Source organism: Malania oleifera, chromosome 7, assembly GCF_029873635.1.
Source record: "Malania oleifera isolate guangnan ecotype guangnan chromosome 7, ASM2987363v1, whole genome shotgun sequence".
Taxonomy (NCBI): domain Eukaryota; kingdom Viridiplantae; phylum Streptophyta; class Magnoliopsida; order Santalales; family Ximeniaceae; genus Malania; species Malania oleifera.
In genome coordinates this window covers 13,172,315-13,191,337 of record NC_080423.1, presented here as the reverse complement: position 1 = coordinate 13,191,337, position 19,023 = coordinate 13,172,315, and the positions used below count along the sequence as shown (strand labels likewise).

Sequence of the window (19,023 nt, the reverse complement as noted above, 5' to 3'; positions counted from 1 at the left end):
AAATTGTGACTAATACCATATTATTAGTGACGAATCTCCCCAACCGTCATCAATAGTGTTAACTAAATTATTTTTAAATTTTTTTAAAATAAAAACACTATTAGTGACAAATCTAAACCATCACTAATATCCTATTATTAGTGACAAATCTTCCCAATCGTCACTAATAGTGTTAACTAAATTATTTTTATATTTTTTTAAATGAAAACACTATTAGTGACAAATCTAAACCGTCACTAGTACCATATTATTAGTGACGAATCTCCCCAACCGTCACTAATAATGTTAACTATATTATTTTTATTTATTAATAAATACTATAAGTGACGATTACTTAATCGTCACTAATAAGTGACTTTTAGTGACGGATTGAATTCGTCACGAATAGTCCAGAATCATTGCTAATAATTTCCTGAGATATTTTTCGTGCGAAAAATGGTTTCCCGCGATCGTTTGAGCGGGAAAACTAGTTTTTGGTGATGAAAGTATTTGTGACGGTTTTAAAACCATCACTAATAGTGTTGTATTGGTGACAGTTGCTGAAACCGTCACTAATACCCACTTTTGGTGATGAAATTGAATTTGTCACTAATACTTTTGTCACAAAAAACCTGTTTTTTTGTAGTATAGACATATTAATTTATTTATGTTATTAATACATAATATATTATCTATTAACTACATTAATAATTTTAGAGTTTTAGATATATTTACCTTTAATCATTCATAGTATATGATCAAAGTTAAAACAAATAATTTCATGTGTAATCAAATAATGCAAAATTATGCACAATAATAAATATTATGATTAAATCAAAATAATAATAAACAAATCTTACTTCACATACGTAAACCTTAGTTTTAAGAAATATATTAACACACATGCACCCTAATCATAGAATTCCTTAAGAACAATGAAACAAATGTCAGAAATCAAAGCTCAAACTCCATACGCTTGCATCTACTATAACACTTAACACAAAATTAGAGAGAAGTTCAAATTGGGAGAGGATATTTTTGGATTACCAAATTTGAAGATGATGAGAATTTATACTAGTGGAATGCTTCTTCTTCTTAGTGAAAACATTCATTGACAGCCTACTTCTATAGTGTTCAATGACCGTTGGAGGAGAGAAAGTGAGGAGAAAGAGAAGCAGCAGCGGGGAGGAGGGAGAAGCAAACTACAAACTCATTTGCATAGAGGAGGAAGTAGGGAGCGGCTGAGGAAGGGGGAAACAGAAATCGAATTTCCATAAGTTGATTTCTATACACATAACTGACTTACAAAAAGTCAATTTATAAATAGTTTACCAACTTTCCATGAGCCGATTTTGCTGGCAATAAAGCAACGCAGCACTGACTCTCAAATCCTACTTTGTTAACGCGATGGAATGATCAGTGATCGTTTGAGTATTTTGAACGAGAACTGACTTTCCATAAGTCGGTCAACACATTTATGTAAATAATTCTCTATAATCGTACGATTACGTTTTTATGATTAAAAATTTAAAATTTTCAAAAAAAAAACTCAAAAGAAAAGGGTTAATGAATACCAAACATAACAATCTATTTAATGAATGTAATGATTTGAACTTTATGAATTATCAAATAATAAAAAATCCATATGTAGAAGTCATTTGTTGGAAGTAATGATATGATTCCATGAATTTTAGGTATATTTACTATACAAATTTTATTTGGTGTAGGCATATGATATTTAAATTATAAATATTGTCGTAAGTATACAATACTATTTTATCAAGTTAAGAGAGAGAGAGAGAGAGAGAGAGAGAGAGAGAGAGAGCATATATTAGTTTAGGAGAGAAACAAAAGATACAAAATATATATAATATTTAATTTAGAAAAATTAGAAAATATATATGTGTGTAAAACTTATTCTTGTGAGATTTTGTTTGTCATTGTCATGAAATGTTAGATGTATTTATAGAACATGTATACGTATATGTTATTTGAACTATTAACTAATGCCATAAATATAATAATGTTATTTATTATTCTTCCATTCTCAAATAATATACTTTTTTTCATATTTTAGTTTTATACCTTGATGAATTCATCCAATAAATATATAATTTTTCTATTTGTTATGTAATGAATGTGCGGGCATGAAATTTAGTTCAATTATTTCTTACCATTTAAAATAACTTTGCTATAATATATTTATGTAAAATTTTATTATTTTTCTAAAATTTATGCACGTGCCCATTAACTAGTCCTAAAAATAGGTCCCGTAAATCTCACATGATGCCCCTATTGCATGTAAGATTTTGTCGGATCGAAATTTGGAGCTTGCATGTTAAAGTTTTTTAGTGATAAATTAATTAGAAAGTAGGTATGGATCAAAATGAGTCAAGTTACCGATTATCCATTTACTCAATTACGATTGACTTTACGTAAAATTGTTTGACCTATTTTATAACCCTATCCATTTAAACATGGATCGATAAATTACCCATTTAATTAAAAATAATATCTCTTTTTTCTTATATTTTTAAATACGCTAATGTAATCCATTTCATTTAATATATATATATATATATATATATATATATATATATATATATATATATATAAGAGATGTTAATACGTGCACATTTTTGCAAAAGTTTGCTCAAGACCGAACTTATTTCTATCTGTGCACTTTTTTAAGCTAATTTGAAAGTTAATTTTGTCTTATATATATTTTTTTATTCTCTTTTGTCTAATAGTGCTACATTATTTTGTAATTTCATTTTCTTTTTTTGTAGACAGATTTAATCGAGATCTAGGCTTTGATTTTGCCTAATGTATGTCCCCGCAAAGGATGCCACAAATATTATAATGTTATTTTACCATACTCTAGTCCTTTAATGACATAATTTTTATTTTTTTATTTTTATAACCCGGGGACTCCAGCCACTATTACGCCATATTGAACACTATGGTGCGGCACCAAACCTGGAAGGGTGAAGGCCGCCCGTCCATTGACGCACCCTAGATAATTCATCGACGGGTCTCTAAAGTCACAAGATCACCCTTACCACTTGAGCTGGCCTAGTTAGACACATCTAATATTTCTTATATATGCATTATACATGTCATGATATGCATTCACACAACTAATGGGCAAAAAATTATGTTTGATTTTATTAACTATGTTATCATGGGAGTAAGGGTTGTAGGTCTTGAATTTGGATTTTGATCGATTTGAATAAATTTCAATGCAATTTTATATTATATCTTATCCAAATCTAAAATTTCTCCAAACATAATACATATGCATTTATGCGAAAATTATTATTTAAAATTGGTATTCATACACTTTATTAATTAATGGCTCAGAGCAATTATGGGTTGATTCGTACTTTAGAATTAAAGAGAGAAAGAAAAATCACAATGCTTTGAGGTTACGTCTCAACTGCTGCACTAGGTAGGCTTGAGTTGCATGAAGTTTTCAATTTATTTCTTGTGACCAACTGAATATGAGCATAGCTAATTAGATATCCTTTCGATCATAGCAATGTAATTACCTAAATAATTTATTTTAAATTTTCTAAACATCTCTTTTCTTTGAATTGCATATGTATAGATTTTTTCGAACCCAACATGCCCTGTATTGTAATTTTTATGCACAAAAAAAATAGAAACGAGTATAAATTGAATTACGTAAACTAATACAAAGCTTAATAAAATTTTATAATATACTTTATTTAATTAAATTCACCAAAATTTAAATCTTATTTTTGAATTTCAACCTTCCAAATAACGCGAGGAACGTATGGTGTGGCCCTGTGGGGCGGCGCATTCTTTTTCTTACGTACTTACTGTAGCAAGAGCAGAGACGAGTCTGCTGCTGTCTCTATTGGCATTCTTTATTTTTGTCTAGTTCGCTTCGGGAACGTCACCGCTCTTTGCAAATGGAGGACTCCTGCTACGACAGGGAGGTGGTGCTGATCACCGGCTGCTCCGGCGGCGGCATAGGCAACGCCCTGGCCCGCGCATTCGCTTCCCACAACTGCGTCGTCGTCGCCACCGCCAGATCTCTGGCATCCATGGCCGACCTCCATGACGACCCCTGCTTCTTTCTCCAAGAATTGGACGTTCTCTCCGACGAAAGCGTCCACCATGTCTTCTCCACCGTTCTTGAGAAGTTCGGTCGCTTAGACACTCTGGTTAACAACGCCGGAGTCCAGTGTATTGGCCCTCTCGCTGAGATCCCCCTTTCAAACCTCCAACACGCATTCAACACCAATGTTTTCGGTAACCTTATCTGCCCATTCATTTTTCTTTCTTTCTTTCTTTCTTTTTATTCCTTGTCAGTTAGTGTGCTTAAATTCAAATCTGTTCTCTCTTTAGTTCTGCCATTTTTTTTTTCTGCCTATTTGTTTTTTTATTTTTAGATTTTTGGCCTTTTTACTCTAGGTTGCAAAATGGCATATGTTGGGGTAGTATGCACGGCACAAGAAAATGGTCAAATTTTATGATTACCCTGTTTTTGTTTGTTCTCTGCAAATGTTAAAAGTTCGGCCCTGTTTCTGTTTGTTCTAATAATTTGGCTGTTTTGTTAGTATTGGATTCTTTTTATAATAGCTTCTTCTGTATCTTTTTTGTTTATGAGGAGTCCTCATCCTCTAAGCACATTCTTCTTTTCTTGATGAATTTCTTTTTCTATATTTAAAAAAAAAAAATGCATTCTAGTTATTACTATTTATGATGCAAGTTAAAAGTAGAATGCACAAAAGATCAAGTTCTTTTGAGCCATAGGCCTTCGAATCTGAGTTTTCTCCTGGTTGTCTATTTTTTTAAACCTTTCTAAAGACAATTATTTTGGTGTATAGGAATCACCTACCAAGTATTATCTTGCTCTGGCTAGCTGGAATGGCATCGCCAAAGTTCACCATAACTTTAATTAATGAGTAGAATATGTATCATATATCAGCTTCCTTCTGTCATGGATCTTTATAGCTTTTTATTTCAGCTTCTAATATTAAAGCTCTCTAGGTGGAACTTTGTGTCTTGGTATCATGTCTGTCATTTAGTGCAACTATTGTAATAGTTGTCAGCCATTTAAAATTTAAAACCCTATGACCATGTTGACCTGTTGTCACACAGTGCCATAAAAGTTATTAAAGTTACAGGCATATCAGGACTAAATTTACAAAGGTTCCTCTCTCTCTCTCTCTCTCTCTCTCTCTCTCAGTTAGCAGTATTTTTATTTTTGAATTTTGCAGCTGTCTCTAGTTTCTTAATCTGGTTGAAATTTGTCATCCTTGTGATATCCTGTTTTGAACATTGAACTTGAATACTTCAGTTGATCTGGGTGTTTGTATGTACACATATTTAGATTTTCAGATTATATATGCTGCTCCTAGAAATTAGAAAGAAATTTGGATGAGTCCTTAGTAGCAGTTTTATCTTATGCTGGTTAAGCTGTAAAATTTGATATGAGACACATGGAGTTACAGTATTTCATATTTCCTGGAGTATAAATTTTTCTATTGCCCACCCTAATTTAGGATAAAAACTCAAACCTAATTGTAGCCAAAAAACTAAAAATATTTTATATGCATTGAAACTATTAAAGCTTGATGTACATTTTTTGCCCCCAACCTGATAGCTTAAGCTTTTAGTTGAAGTGGTAACCTAACAAGGTATCAGAGCTGGTTGCCAGGAGGTCTTGGTTCTAGTCTTGTTGCTCGCATTTATTGTATGGTGTTTAAAAATTAATTTTATTCCCTGTAATGTGTATTTATTGTTTGTTTATCTCTTCATATGTTGTTGGACTGCACGTACAGGGGAGTGTTAAAGCTTCATATATATTGTTAGCCCACAACCTAATAACTTAAGCTTTTAGGTAAAGTGGTAATCTAACATCAATATTATGCCATTTATGTATTGAATGCAAATTTATCTTCTGCCTGCATCTAGATCATCTGTCCTTGATTTGTTACATGCTAGAAGTTTAATATTTGGTAACTAAACATCATGGCATGAAAAATTATTGCCTTGTTATGGCAGGCTATCCTTGTCCCAGTGCCTTCTGTGCTTAAGCCATTAAGATTAATAAATATTTGTTTAATGTGCAAAAGAAACACCCAGTAGAGTTCTAACAACAGAGGTAATTGAAAGAGCCCAATCAAAAGCTATTCAAAAATTTTACACCAAACATAATAGTGGGGATAGTGTACACTGTGTTCTACTAGTAAGCTACAAACTTGAGTATTTTGGATTTATTATATGCTTGTTTTACTGTAACTGAGTCATTCATGTCAGGGACATATATTAATGAGTTGTTGTAATGAAAAAATATATATATTATGGTTTAGTTAGTAAACTTCTCTCTAGGATTTTGTTGGGAGTGTTGAACAGGAAGTCCAAAAACAATTAATGTTATTCCTCACATCCCTATCTCCTGTTTATGCATGTAACATTATCATGTCATTGGGTCTGAGACCTTTACATTATGCTTTGCACCTGGTGCTTGGTTTATTGTTCCATGAATCTGCATAGGTAGCATGTTTTCCTACTCGTCTTGTTCTCATCTTTTTTTTTTTTATGCAAATGTTTTGCTATATTTTTGCTTTCAACAATTCTCTGATTACATTGTGTGGACTATTTTTCTTAACATAATTGCAACATATACCTCATTTGAATGGGAGGATCACCATAATTTTAGCTTAAGTTTCTTAGCATAATGGTTTCCTTCTTGGAAATATTATGCAAGTACTGTATTGTTGTAAGCACAATCTGTTCTGGCTTTAAAGACAGTCATTTTTTGAGGGAGGTAAAGCATTTGAATAGGAGACCTACTTCCTTCGTTGCAACCTCATCACTTCAATTCAATCACAAAGTAAAGCGCAAAGAGAGGCAGAAGAGAATTGCCTGGCTTGATCCAGGAAGTAAGGAGAAGCCAAATTATTCCCTGCAGACTAAAATGCAAGCCTTGAGCTTGAATTGAAACTATCTTTGAAACTAGGACGTGGGTAGGGTATAGTATGGTTGCTAGCCATTTTGATCAAAGCTTTATCATTGCATTCAGAAATTTCAGACTGCTTTAATGTTCTATTCCCCCCCCCCCCCAAAGAAAAAAGTCAAGTATTCACTCTCATGAATACAAGTCTCTCCTATTCTCATAGTTTATTTTGCCAAATTCCTCACATTGTTCTAAGACCCAAAGTTCTCAAATATTGGCTGCTGAGTGCTGACAAACCAAGCTGCTTAAACTTTGCTTGCGATTAAAGTATAGGTTTGTAAAGGCTTGTTAGTGAAATAAATGGGCCATCCTCACTTTGAACCATGATCAACGCCAGATTGATAGGCTCTTTATTAATCCAAGAATGTAAGAAATGCTGAGTCACTCAGCTTTGCTTGAGTCTGCGGCCTGCTGGAAGTTTGTTCAGGATTATTCATGAAATAATTTGAGCCAACACAATTTTATTCAGAGCTTGCTACTTGTTGCTAGAGCAGCCTATGAGTTGGCTTGGCTTGTTTGTATACCAAGTCATGTGAGAACTAAACCTGAAAATGCATATAAGGCCATGACTGGAATTGAGTTTAGGTTGCTAACCAGGATAATTGGGTTGATGTGCTGGCATTTCATTCATATTTCCGAATTTGCACTCAAAAATCATTCTCGAAGCTCTCTAACTCATGAAATAATTGTTATATCATCTCATGAACAAATTAATTATTTAAAAAAATCATCCTATGAACAAATTAATTGTGTTCTTAGGAGCACAGAATTCACATTATTTTGCTGAGCTGATGAACTCATAGGTTCTTTGTAGTCGATGCCAATGAAAATTGGATGTCCATTGAGACTTGGACAATTGATGCTCATATCATCTGTTGCAGACTATCCTTTGTTTTAAATGAATTTTTGAGCTTTTATTTTATTTTATTCTTTTTGTCTACTTGAGAGGAATTGATTGCATGATCAAGAAGTCTGGTACTTGTTGCAACCAAATGCGGAGAGGCTATGCCTGTGCGCGTTACTAATCTTCTTTGTATTCGTCTTCTAACATTATGTGCATGCATAGGTTCCATGAGATTGGTTCAAGCCGTGGTACCTCACATGGTATCTAGGAGAAAGGGAAGGATAGTAAATGTTGGAAGTGTTATTGCTTTGGGACCTGGACCGTGGGCTGGTGGTTATTCTGCATCCAAAGCTGCTCTTCATTCTTTAAGTGATACCTTGAGGTTTGCATGATTCAGTCTCCGCATGACTCTTGTTTGGCAGTAGAATCTTACTAGATTGATGACATGCAGGAACTTTTTTATCATTATTTAAACAAATGGACACCACAACCCACTGGTGGCTGAAAAAATAAAAATAACACCAGGGAAAAATAGATACGTGCATGTGTGCGCCTAGTATCATATTCATGTAGGCCAATTGATGTGGCCAAGTACGTGGATTGTTTTCATTTCTTATTTGCTGCATGGAAGTATTTTGCTGATGAAAATGCATATTAGAATGTTAGCAGAAAACAAAATCCATCTTGCCCTAATGGGAAGCACTGCCACAGAAATCTTCTATAACTGAAATTCATTGGATGACCTAATTTTATCTGGCTCTTTTTATGCCTTTTTACTTGTATCATTATCTAATATCAGAGTTTATAAACCTGAGTTTGAGCAGTGTAAACGATGAAACAATAATCTCCCATATTACGGCCAACAAATGCTATATTTCCTTGCTGCAGTAAGTTGCAAAGACAGATCTGATTTAATTTGGATCTGAACTTCAAACAGAATTTGCAAGGCCCCTTTTTTGGGTAAGTTTTATCGAAGGAAAAAGCACAAAATATACAATATATTTTCTGTCTCTCAAATAAATTCTCTACCTGAACAGAAAATTTCCTGGTTTAAAAAAAAAAAAACAATAGAGAATGTAAAACCAAAACAGGTAAAATAATAATAATAATAATGTTTGTTAGTCTCCTCATATATACATAACATGAGAACCAATATTTTAAGGTGGCAGCATTCATTACATCTTAGAATCACTGAAACAAACATTGAACTTTGAACTCTCCATGCAATAATTGATAAATTTAACAGACATTTATTTCCCTATATACAATGGCCTCTCTCAATTTGGCAGGTGGTGTGTCACAAAATACTGGACTAGTTTTAATAAATGTAAAATTCAAATGTTCCCCGGCTAGAGCCATGCATGGGATTTTTCACAAGCCTGCTAGCTTTGGGGCTTACTTTGGCAACTTCTTACGTTTGATTATTATGATTTTTATACCATTTTTCCATGTCAACAGGTTGGAACTCAAGAATTTTGGGATCGATGTCATTACTGTTGTCCCAGGAGCTATTAGGTCAAACATAGGAAACTCAGCCTTGGCCAGCTACAACCAGATGCCCGAGTGGAAGCTGTATAAGCCATTTGAAGCTGCAATTCGAGCTAGAGCAACCTTCTCACAAGGTCCCAACTCAACCCCTACCGAAGAATTTGCGAAGAAGACTGTAGCTACCATATTGAGGAAGAAGCCACCAGCATGGTTTTCGTACGGCCGTACTTCCACCATAATGGCAATCATGTATTATCTACCACTCTTCCTCAAGGACTTCATTTTGAGGACTGTTATGAAATGCTGAAAGTCTTATCGGCCAAAGTTGATCTCGCCTGTATTTTGTTACACTCCTGTGTATTTTGCTCATCATACCATGCCCATATATTGTCTAGATGAACTGTGGCTCAACTTAAATATAGTGTATTTCAGAAATAAACCAACATGCAATGTTAATTGCCTTGATCTTGTAGGATTCCACATTGAATGGGATGCTAAATCTTTAGTTCGAAGCCTGCAGTTCTTTTTTAATCTGGCCTTGCGGCATTAAATTGCATTTGGACAAACGAATCAAATTTTGGTCCTCAAATCTCAACTCCACAGAGCATACAAGAATCGAACTTTAGTATTTATTACATAATAAAATTGAATTTATATTTATTTTTATCTTCATGTCATTCCATTCTGTGAAAACTATATTAATTTTTCAACCCATTTTATAAAGACGGCATTACAGTATTCGTTCTAATTGGATTTTGTCATTTTTTTTGTATGGCAGAGCACAAGAAAGAAATATGAAGGGTTAACTTCACTATAACCCCAATTTAAGGGGTTGCTTTGCGTCTCAAACCTGGCTTTGGCTCACCATGCTAAGATAATACGATTTAACTTGGCAGAAATTATTGCCCCAAGTAGAGACTTGCAAAATACAATGGAACCTGTGGCACTGAAACAAAGAAATTAATACCATTTGGTTCCAGAGTTGAGCGGAGATGACAAGCTGACTGGATTTCAAAAGCCAGGAGATCAACACCTAGCAGCCGAGATGCTCGTAGATCAACCAATGAAGGCAACGCCTTTTCCTCCCATGTAGCATGCACATACAAAGCTTGTGCATAGTCCGAAAACCATGATTTCAAGGGTATACTTGACAAGGGCAGAGTAAGGTCGGGGAACATGACTGCACCACAATAGAGGCCTACAAAACAGTATTCTTTCGCTCATATTTCTAACTGGATGAAAAAGACAATCGATATCCTTCACCTGCGTCTTAGGTTGCTCCTCGGGTGCAGATTATTGTCAGAATATCGATGTGTTGTATTTTAACAAAGGCATATTGCACAAACAAAATTAAGAAATTCCCTCGAAAAATGCTTCTGCCAAAGAACAAGGTCACATTGTCAGAATTGCCTGCCAACTCAGAATTTCCATCATTGCGGGTGACTATAGTACACTGCTGAAGGAGGCTGCAGCGGCCGGAAACTAGGAGCTGCTGGTGGCGGCTGCTGAGTTAACATTACTGGTTGTGACTGTGTCAATGCTACGGGCTGCTGGGCCAAAGGAATAGGTTGCTGCTGACCCACCATTTGCAGGGACTGCTGAGTTAAAGGCACAATAGGACTCACCATTTGGGCTGGGGGTGGCGGCCCTGGTGGCAAGGGCGGAATGCTACCATAACCATATGGGTTCATGATTCCTCCTGTGGGTTGCATATACTGCTGAGACGATGGGTTTGGCAGTAAATGGTATTGAGCTTGAGCAGCCGGAGCCTGGCTGGGCATTGTTGGTTGGGATACCAAAACGGCTTGATATGGATGGTTTGGCACAGGGAGAGGCTGTGATGGTATAAAAGCATTGGAATCTGGAATTTGCTTTATTTTTTCAGGTTTTGACATTGAATTGCTCACAGGCATCGTTGTTGTGAAAGAGTTTGCAGCAGCAGAGGACTTCGTCAAACCAGCATTCTTGGCTTCTTCAGCTGCAAATGTCGAGAGAACAGAAGTCATGATTAACCGAGAGGAACTAGAAGCTGCAAGCTTGTCTGCAACCTCAGCTGCAATGGATGCAGCTGTCCTCTTCTGTGCTTGTACTCTTGCATTTGCATTTGCATTTGTTGGTGGAGCAGTGGTTGTGGAAGGTTTAGAAACCGCAACATAATTTTCATCATTCAGCCAGTTGCGCATGTTGCCAGCTTCCTCCACTTGTGCCTCAGCCACCTGAATATTTTGAAGTGTTTGTGAACATGTAATGTTTACAAATGATTCTGTCAATGGCTTGCATTCATAACATATACAATAATTATGCTAAAATGAAACCATCATAGCAGAGAAACATGATTTCAATTAAAATAATATATGGCAGCAATAATATATGAACACGGAATTTCAAGAAAACATCCCCACTCAGGATGCTTCAGGCAGTAAGCCCACCCATAGAAGCAATCCATTCTCTTTCAAATTACGAAAAAATTCATATTTCGACAAATCAACTCCACGTTCGGCATGATTGAAAGCATGCTCAAAATAGTAGTTAAGCAAGAAACATGTACACGTAACAAACAGGCAAACAGGCAACAAGCTTGTGCATATAACTTATAAGTGAAAGGAACGAGCAGTAGAAAGGAATGAGCAGAAGAATGTCAAGGGGTAAAGTCAGAAGCTAAAATACCTGCATTTGTGTGCGGACATTCTCCAATTCAGATTCCTGAGGAATTTTGAAAAGTTAGCACAGAAAATTGCATGCACAACCACATTAAAAATGCATAAAATATCAAGCAGATTCTCCTCATTGCAAAATGCTTGACTAAAGAACTGAGAAGAGGGTTGGCCAGTGCTGGCAGCCCCAACCCAGGCCTTAGTAGGCCCCCAAGTTCATGGGTTTGAGTCACCCCCATCCAAAGCAATGGCCTCCCTTTTAACCCTCAAACAAAAGGGCCTGACTAAAACCTGTCCAACATTCAATGAAAATAATGATGCAGTAAGTACCTGTTCATGTAGAGCTTCTCTTAACTGAGCTACAAGGGCTATTCTATTTGCTTCGACTAATTTAAGTTTCTCAATACACTGCTTCAGAACATTTTCTTCCTCCTCCAGCTCTTTGGCCAAATTTTTTCGATTTGGATCCTTTGCTGAAGAACAAAGCAAGCAAGCTTGAGATAATGCATATCTTGAGCATCAACCATGAAGCATCTTTTTTTTTTTTTTTGTTTTTGGCTTGACACAGGAGCATCAACCCATGAAGCTCGAGCGCCATGCAGAAAAAGAAGCAATGACGGAAAATGCTAAATGATTCTTACAGGGGACTCCTCAGCAAATGCAACAGACAAATCTTAACTGAATATCACTGTCAGCTTACCATTAGCACAGGCAACATCAACATCTTTTTCCATCTTCCTCACACGATGGACTGCCGACTTGCATTTACTCATCTCTGCATCTTCACTGGGCTGTTCGCTAAGCACCAAGTGAAATGCCGAAACTATTTTCTCTGCTGTTCCTCCAATTGACAATTTCTGGTTTCCAAAGCAATTAAAGTACATGATGAGCTATATGCCACATGCAGAAGAAAGATACAAACTATTTTTAAAAAATGATTCAACATACAGAAATGTAGAGTGAAATTAAATAACACAAAGGGAAAAGGGATTATTCTTACACCAAAAGCTAAAACAAAAAATACAACTGTTCTTACCGTTCTTATGGAACGGGAATCCCTTTTCACAATTCTCACAGAAGAACGTGAACGCTTTTTGTTGTTGAACTCCAGCGGCGGAGGCAATTCTTCTCCAAGCATTATGTCTTTGAGGCTCGCCTCACGAGATCCAAATACTCTCCTTTCTTCCCATATATTAACCTATTAAGCATGCAAGCACAATTTTAATAAGCTTAAGGCTCTAAATCCATTCTTCAAATTTTCTCAAACTATTACATACCATCTAGGGTTTTATTTTTTTTTTTATTTGATAAGCTAGATACTGTCTAGATAATCCCAGTCAACACACTGGCATTTTACATAGCTTGCATTAACATATCAGTCAAGCTTGTTTTCCTACATCATGCCAAGAATCCAAAAGACATCAATTGACTGGATGTCCCAAGCCATGCTGACAAAATGAAGGTTATAAATTAGACACTGCAATGGGAAAATACTCTCAACCTCAAACATATTAAAAGAACAATGCTTTGCAGCTACTACCACATAATGTTTACTAATCATTCAAAAAACAAAGGAAAAATATAGAGTGAAAATTACAAAACCTTGCGGAAAATTTACAGAGGGAAAAAGAATACGGGACATACCAATCTGGAGACCACACTCTTTCCGCTGTCATCGCCTTTCTCAACAACATCTTTAAGTGCTGCAGGAAGAACTTTCCAAAACTCACTAACAAATTCATTCCCTTTACGTTTGCTGTTCTGTAGGATGTCATTTGCAAGGTACAAAAGGGGAACTTTCTGGGCCATCTGTGAACTGTGGAACTGTTTATCCCATGTTGTAACAACCAGTTCTGCTTTGCTCCGGTGAAAAATGCACCAATGGGACAATGCTATATGGAAGTCAAGATAACAAACTCTCTCACATGAAGCATCAATATAATTAAGTATCAAAATACAAATAGATGGAAGAAACAGGTTTCAAACACCACTTTCCATAGACAATTCAACTTGCAAATGCAAAAATTATGCAAGGAAATAAATATTAACTCTGACAATTCAAGTTTCATCCAGCAACAGTGTAGAAGCTAATATTGAAACTGGGAAAAGTGTGGACAACAAATATATTGAGGTTGACTTTAGTCAACATTAATAAATGGTCTGGAATAGTAGATCAAGTATTAGGCGATCTTTCAAACTTGACTCAGTGACAGTTGGCCATCAAAATTAGTCCTCATCAATGCAGTCAAACAGAAATAAAGCACCAAAAACTAGAGATTGATGCATACGAGCACTTTTTGAAGATTATGTAATTTCTTTCTCCAATAAGGAAAAAAAAATTAAAAAACAAACACAAAATAAATGCATAAAGCAACAGGAGTAGCTACAAATGGCAGATGAAGTAGGAAGAACAGTGAAAATTGGTACAAATGAGAGTTACAAAATTGGACACATACAAAGAGAAAGATAATAGTTGCATTTTTTAGGGGGGAGGGGGATTAAGAAAACTGATATTTCAGATTTATTTAAACTTGAAAAATAAATCAAATAGTGTAACCAATAAAATACAAGAACAGACAGATATGGGAAGTCCCAAGTGGTAAAAAGGGAAAGAATAAACTCACTGAATCACAAGCATTGAATTATAATGAAAGGATTTAAAACTTCATCCAGGAAATCATTAGTGGGAGAACAGTTAACCTCAAATAACCAAGGAAAACGCATTGAGGGTTGACCGGTCAGCTCAAAAAAATATGAAGATGAAGTTATAGAAAAAAGGGGCAGGTGGGGGGGGGGGGGGGTGAAGAAGTTTTTCTAGTATTGTGCATGACTAGAAGTTAGAAGCATAGATGGTGTCAAACCAACCACAAATTAAATTGGTTTTCTGTAGAGGATGAACATCCAAAACCTCAGTATACTACCAAATCAGTCTAGAGTCCATAAGCATTGTAACCATAGTACAGCAACGCAATTCAAGTATCCATAATGTGGAACATTAGGGTCTGAAGACATTAAAATTTAGTGACCTAGAGACAAAATACCAGTAATTAAATCACTGAGACAAATATATGCGTGTGCGCATGTGTGTATATGGATAGGTCACCAATACATAACATAATTGCAACTTTTTAAAAAATGATACTTCGCCCATGTTACACTCCCCGAATCCTCCTGTCTCCTTTTCATTAAATCTAGCTAAATGTGTCAATGGCCTCAAAGGAGTGCCAAATGGCTTCCTAACCCTGAATCCTCTAAGGAATCATTTGGCATCCCAAAATAGGGCTTTGAAGTCATTCAATCCCAACAATAGATAAAATCCAAGATTTGGCATGAGGACTACATTACATTACTCAAAAATGACACAGAAGAGGGAAATGTTCTCCTTATATATGTACATGGATCTTAATTCATATATTTTGTACACTTCTAGAGAAAATAAAATGACTTGAGGGAGTAAAGCATTATGTTTGACTAAAATGCCCTCACTTTGTAAGTTTCTTGTTCAAAGATATCCTTATGTGGGTCACCCTTTAAGAGTACATTTAGTTGCTGGAATATAATCAAAAGCCCAGAAAGGAATCAAAGTAGGAATTGAATCAAGAGTGGAAAAGTGAATCGTGATTGGTATGTGATTACTACATTGGGATACATGTGAAATAACCATAGAAATGAAAGGTTACATAAGCCATAGTCCATAAATTCCTGTTAATAAGGAACTTCAATTAAGCCCCATTTTTTGCATTGTGAAAAATTTTTAGAATAAAAATTGTTTTAAAAATTAAATTAACCAATGAAATGTGAACTGCCAGCCATGGATGCAGGTTTACATGGGTGGTGACCAACTCAAATGATGGAGTATATACTCATGACTGCTGCTACTACTACTTACATAGAAGCCCATACATAAAGGTGGAATTGGGTGCCCATTGGCGAGAGGCAAAATTGCAAATCCAATAAATGAGGAATTTAGCATTCCATCCAAATTGTGATTCTGCCCCTCATTTACACAACCCAAACAGGCATGGACCTGAATTCCAATTAGATGCTGGCCTAAATTCTGCAAAACCAAATGCCATGTATGCATAAGAAATGTTCTATTTTGCAAAAATATCCTTATCTTTTAGATTTGCTTGTGGTAAATATCCTTACATAGCAAAACTTAAGTACAGTATTATATTGGCATACTCTCATATGAATCTTTCGCAACCAATAATGCTATTTTAATTAATGCTTTTAATCATTCATAATAAGGAAAATTTGTATTCCGTATGAAATTCATCTTCCTAAAAAAAAAGTAATCAAATTAAAAAGCTCCAATTCCACCCATGAAATTTTATAAATTGATACGAGAGTAAAAAATTCACAAAAAGCATCTGTCAACTAAGTCAACTGAACATCTACAAGCTGGAAACACCAGTTCAGACTAATAAAATGAAATTCTCAATTTCACTCAAAATTTTAACTGAAAAACTTAAGAGCAAAAAAGGTATATATGTACCAATATCTCTCTAAAGAATAACATGTCAATAAAAAATAATTAATTTTTATAGCAATGTCAATACAAAATAATTGTTATTGTTCCTAAAAATATTAAATTATATACAAAAATGTTGAAACTTCATGATATGCACATCAAAATCAGAAATAATTTAATTTAAAAAATCTTATCAAATTGTTTGAAACTACATAGACTACACTATAGATCTGTATTAGAGGTTCTTCTAATTCAAATCAGAATAATTTACTTTTAAAAAATCTTATTAAATTGTTTGAAATTTGAAACTACATAGACTACACTATAGATCTGTATAGAGGTTCTTCTCAAATAAGATAATTCAATCTAATTTAATCATATCATGATTATATTTCAATTATTTCTTTATAAAATTAGGTAGCCGGGCGCATAGTCTAAGATTAAATTTTTGAAAAATTATATGTACTATCTGTTATAAATATCAAATTTTAATTAGTGCAAAGAAAAGGGAATGTGTATTTAACAGTACATAAGATTGGAATAAACAATTTCGAGTGTTGATACTTTAGTTAATAAACTTAATTATGACAAAATACTGTCAATTGTTTAAAAATCACATGATCTATCTATACTATAAATTACAAAATATAACTTTAATTTCCTCCTACTTGATAATTATACTTATTAATAAAATTGAACAATGTTAAAAATTAGATAATTTCAATATAATTCACTTGAAAGTTGAAATCATGAGCAGTGTGAATGAAAATTTACTAGTATATCCAAATATGCACAAAAACAACAGGAAAAATAAAAATACATACACATACAAGGGAAATTGATAAAATTATACTTCACCCAGGCATCAAATTCATGGTAAACATGATCACTTTGATTAATATTTTAATTCTGAAGCTTAGTCCTGGAAACATTGCATGAAACTTTAACATTCTTAGATAATGCACTCAAAAAATATTCAATAAGTTTAAAGAATATTTCATAATATATACATTTGGACATAGCTTATATTTTTCCAACTTGACAGCCTAAACAAGCCTAATCCCATCATTCAAAATCCCAAGATGCTGTTATGCACATGGTCATTTCCATTCAGCACTCAGCAGCATACACAACAATTCATGTTTTGGATAACCACGGCTTATCAAGAATGAGAATTTATAATACAATAATGGTAAAATATATGAAAAGTTAATATATAATCAAAGGAAAATAGCAAAATGCATTAGGCTGGAAGAGGTTCATGTCTTTAACAATAAGCAGGCCACACAAGCGAGAAAACCAGGCATTTTATGTTACTGGTTGCTGAACAAGCAACCATTATGTAAAGGTTTACAGTTTTTCATGCCATTTTACTCTATTTGCTGGGATAAGCATTAATGAGATTAAACTCACATATGGTATAAAAGTATGAAACACTTTTAAATTGAGCGGATCAAACAGACAAGGTAAGCACTGCTCAAAAGCAAAAATGCAAAGAACAAAGGGAAAATTATGCCCTGCTTTCCTTTTTTTTGTTGCAAGCGAAGAACTCCGAAAGCCATTAAATTTTTCAGAAAAAATATAATATATATATATATATATATATAGATAGATAGATAGATAGATAGATAGATAGATAGAACTAGGGGAAAAAGGATACTTTCGATACACTGCTGGGTGCTGTTGAGCTTTGAAAGCTTATCTGCCAGTATCTGTTCACTGAAGACACTATTCATCCCAGCTCACACGCCCCGTGCCACCACTCCCTAAAAAATAAAATTCAAATAAACAATCAATCAATATATAAAAAATGCCAAAACACCGACTTTCGCGAGCTTCAGGTGAGAAAAAAACCTAAACCCATAACGGAAACGGAAATAATCAAATCACAAAACCCTAATTTCACAAACCTGATTAAGTTTTCGACCTTTGAACCCTAGAATTTACAAGAACAATCTTCAAATTCTAGACCAGTAGACGACAAGCCCCGAATCGAGCACATGGAGGGCGCAGACAAACACAAAAAATCGCATGCGCAAACCCTAGAACCAATGCTCATGGGCGACACCGGCGAAGCAAACAAATGAAGGAACCATGCCAGCACGGTCACAGAGGAAAGGGGGGAAAACGGGGAGCGTTGCGGAACACACGAAGACAGAAGTTTCGAGGCGAATATGGTTTGATAAGCTGTAGAGTGCACAAGGGAGTTCGTGAAACCCTAAAAAAGTTTCTACTTGTTGCAGAGAGAGAAGAGCAAGTCGTGTAAGCGAAGGTGGTGAGCTCGAGAGAGAGAGAGAGAGAGAGGAACAGAGGAGAGAGGAAGACAGTTGCAGAGAGTTTTTATAGTTTTATTTGTTACCCTTGCATCATCAGCACATTATTACATTTCGCCAAATTTATGTTTTGATTTTCCCTCTTCTATTGTTATTATTATTATTACCGTTTTTTTATCAACCATGAATAAAAAGAGGGCCAAAAACTCAAAATATTGAGAAAAAAATTCAAGATTTCTAAAATTTCAATAAGAGGTTCATGAAATTTTTTAGATCTCGGGAGAAATATATATATATATATATATATCAAACTTTAA

General features: G+C 34.7%; 2 protein-coding genes across 2 annotated transcripts; one reads left to right on the top strand and one right to left on the bottom strand.

The window, feature by feature from the left end:
• Positions 1 to 3,787: 3,787 nt before the first annotated feature.
• On the top strand, positions 3,788 to 9,817 carry LOC131160138 (short-chain dehydrogenase ptmH). The gene is made up of 3 exons (XM_058115497.1): positions 3,788 to 4,260; positions 8,040 to 8,199; positions 9,276 to 9,817. Exons 1-3 carry the CDS (start codon positions 3,918 to 3,920, stop codon positions 9,610 to 9,612), a joined length of 840 nt encoding a protein of 279 aa, XP_057971480.1. The 5' UTR covers positions 3,788 to 3,917; the 3' UTR covers positions 9,613 to 9,817.
• Positions 9,818 to 10,100: 283 nt separating this feature from the next.
• LOC131160137 (uncharacterized) lies at positions 10,101 to 18,804 on the bottom strand. The gene is made up of 8 exons (XM_058115496.1): positions 18,344 to 18,804; positions 18,094 to 18,199; positions 13,604 to 13,851; positions 12,996 to 13,157; positions 12,660 to 12,816; positions 12,290 to 12,432; positions 11,973 to 12,008; positions 10,101 to 11,521 (listed from the first exon to the last, which is right to left on the bottom strand). Exons 2-8 carry the CDS (start codon positions 18,167 to 18,169, stop codon positions 10,736 to 10,738), a joined length of 1,608 nt encoding a protein of 535 aa, XP_057971479.1. The 5' UTR covers positions 18,170 to 18,199; positions 18,344 to 18,804; the 3' UTR covers positions 10,101 to 10,735.
• Between the last annotated feature and the right edge of the window lie 219 nt (positions 18,805 to 19,023).

What these genes read in the sequence shown, in the direction of transcription:
- LOC131160138 (XM_058115497.1), top strand. Translation starts at nt 3,918, where the DNA reads ATGGAGGACTCCTGCTACGACAGGGAGGTGGTGCTGATCACCGGCTGC. An exon ending in ATTCAACACCAATGTTTTCG is followed by an intron (nt 4,261 to 8,039) that starts GTAACCTTATCT and finishes GTGCATGCATAG; the next exon opens with GTTCCATGAGATTGGTTCAA. An exon ending in TCTTTAAGTGATACCTTGAG is followed by an intron (nt 8,200 to 9,275) that starts GTTTGCATGATT and finishes CCATGTCAACAG; the next exon opens with GTTGGAACTCAAGAATTTTG.
- LOC131160137 (XM_058115496.1), bottom strand. Translation starts at nt 18,169, where the DNA reads ATGAATAGTGTCTTCAGTGAACAGATACTGGCAGATAAGCTTTCAAAG. An exon ending in AGAGTGTGGTCTCCAGATTG is followed by an intron (nt 13,158 to 13,603) that starts GTATGTCCCGTA and finishes CATGCTTAATAG; the next exon opens with GTTAATATATGGGAAGAAAG. An exon ending in ATGTCCGCACACAAATGCAG is followed by an intron (nt 11,522 to 11,972) that starts GTATTTTAGCTT and finishes CAAAATATTCAG; the next exon opens with GTGGCTGAGGCACAAGTGGA.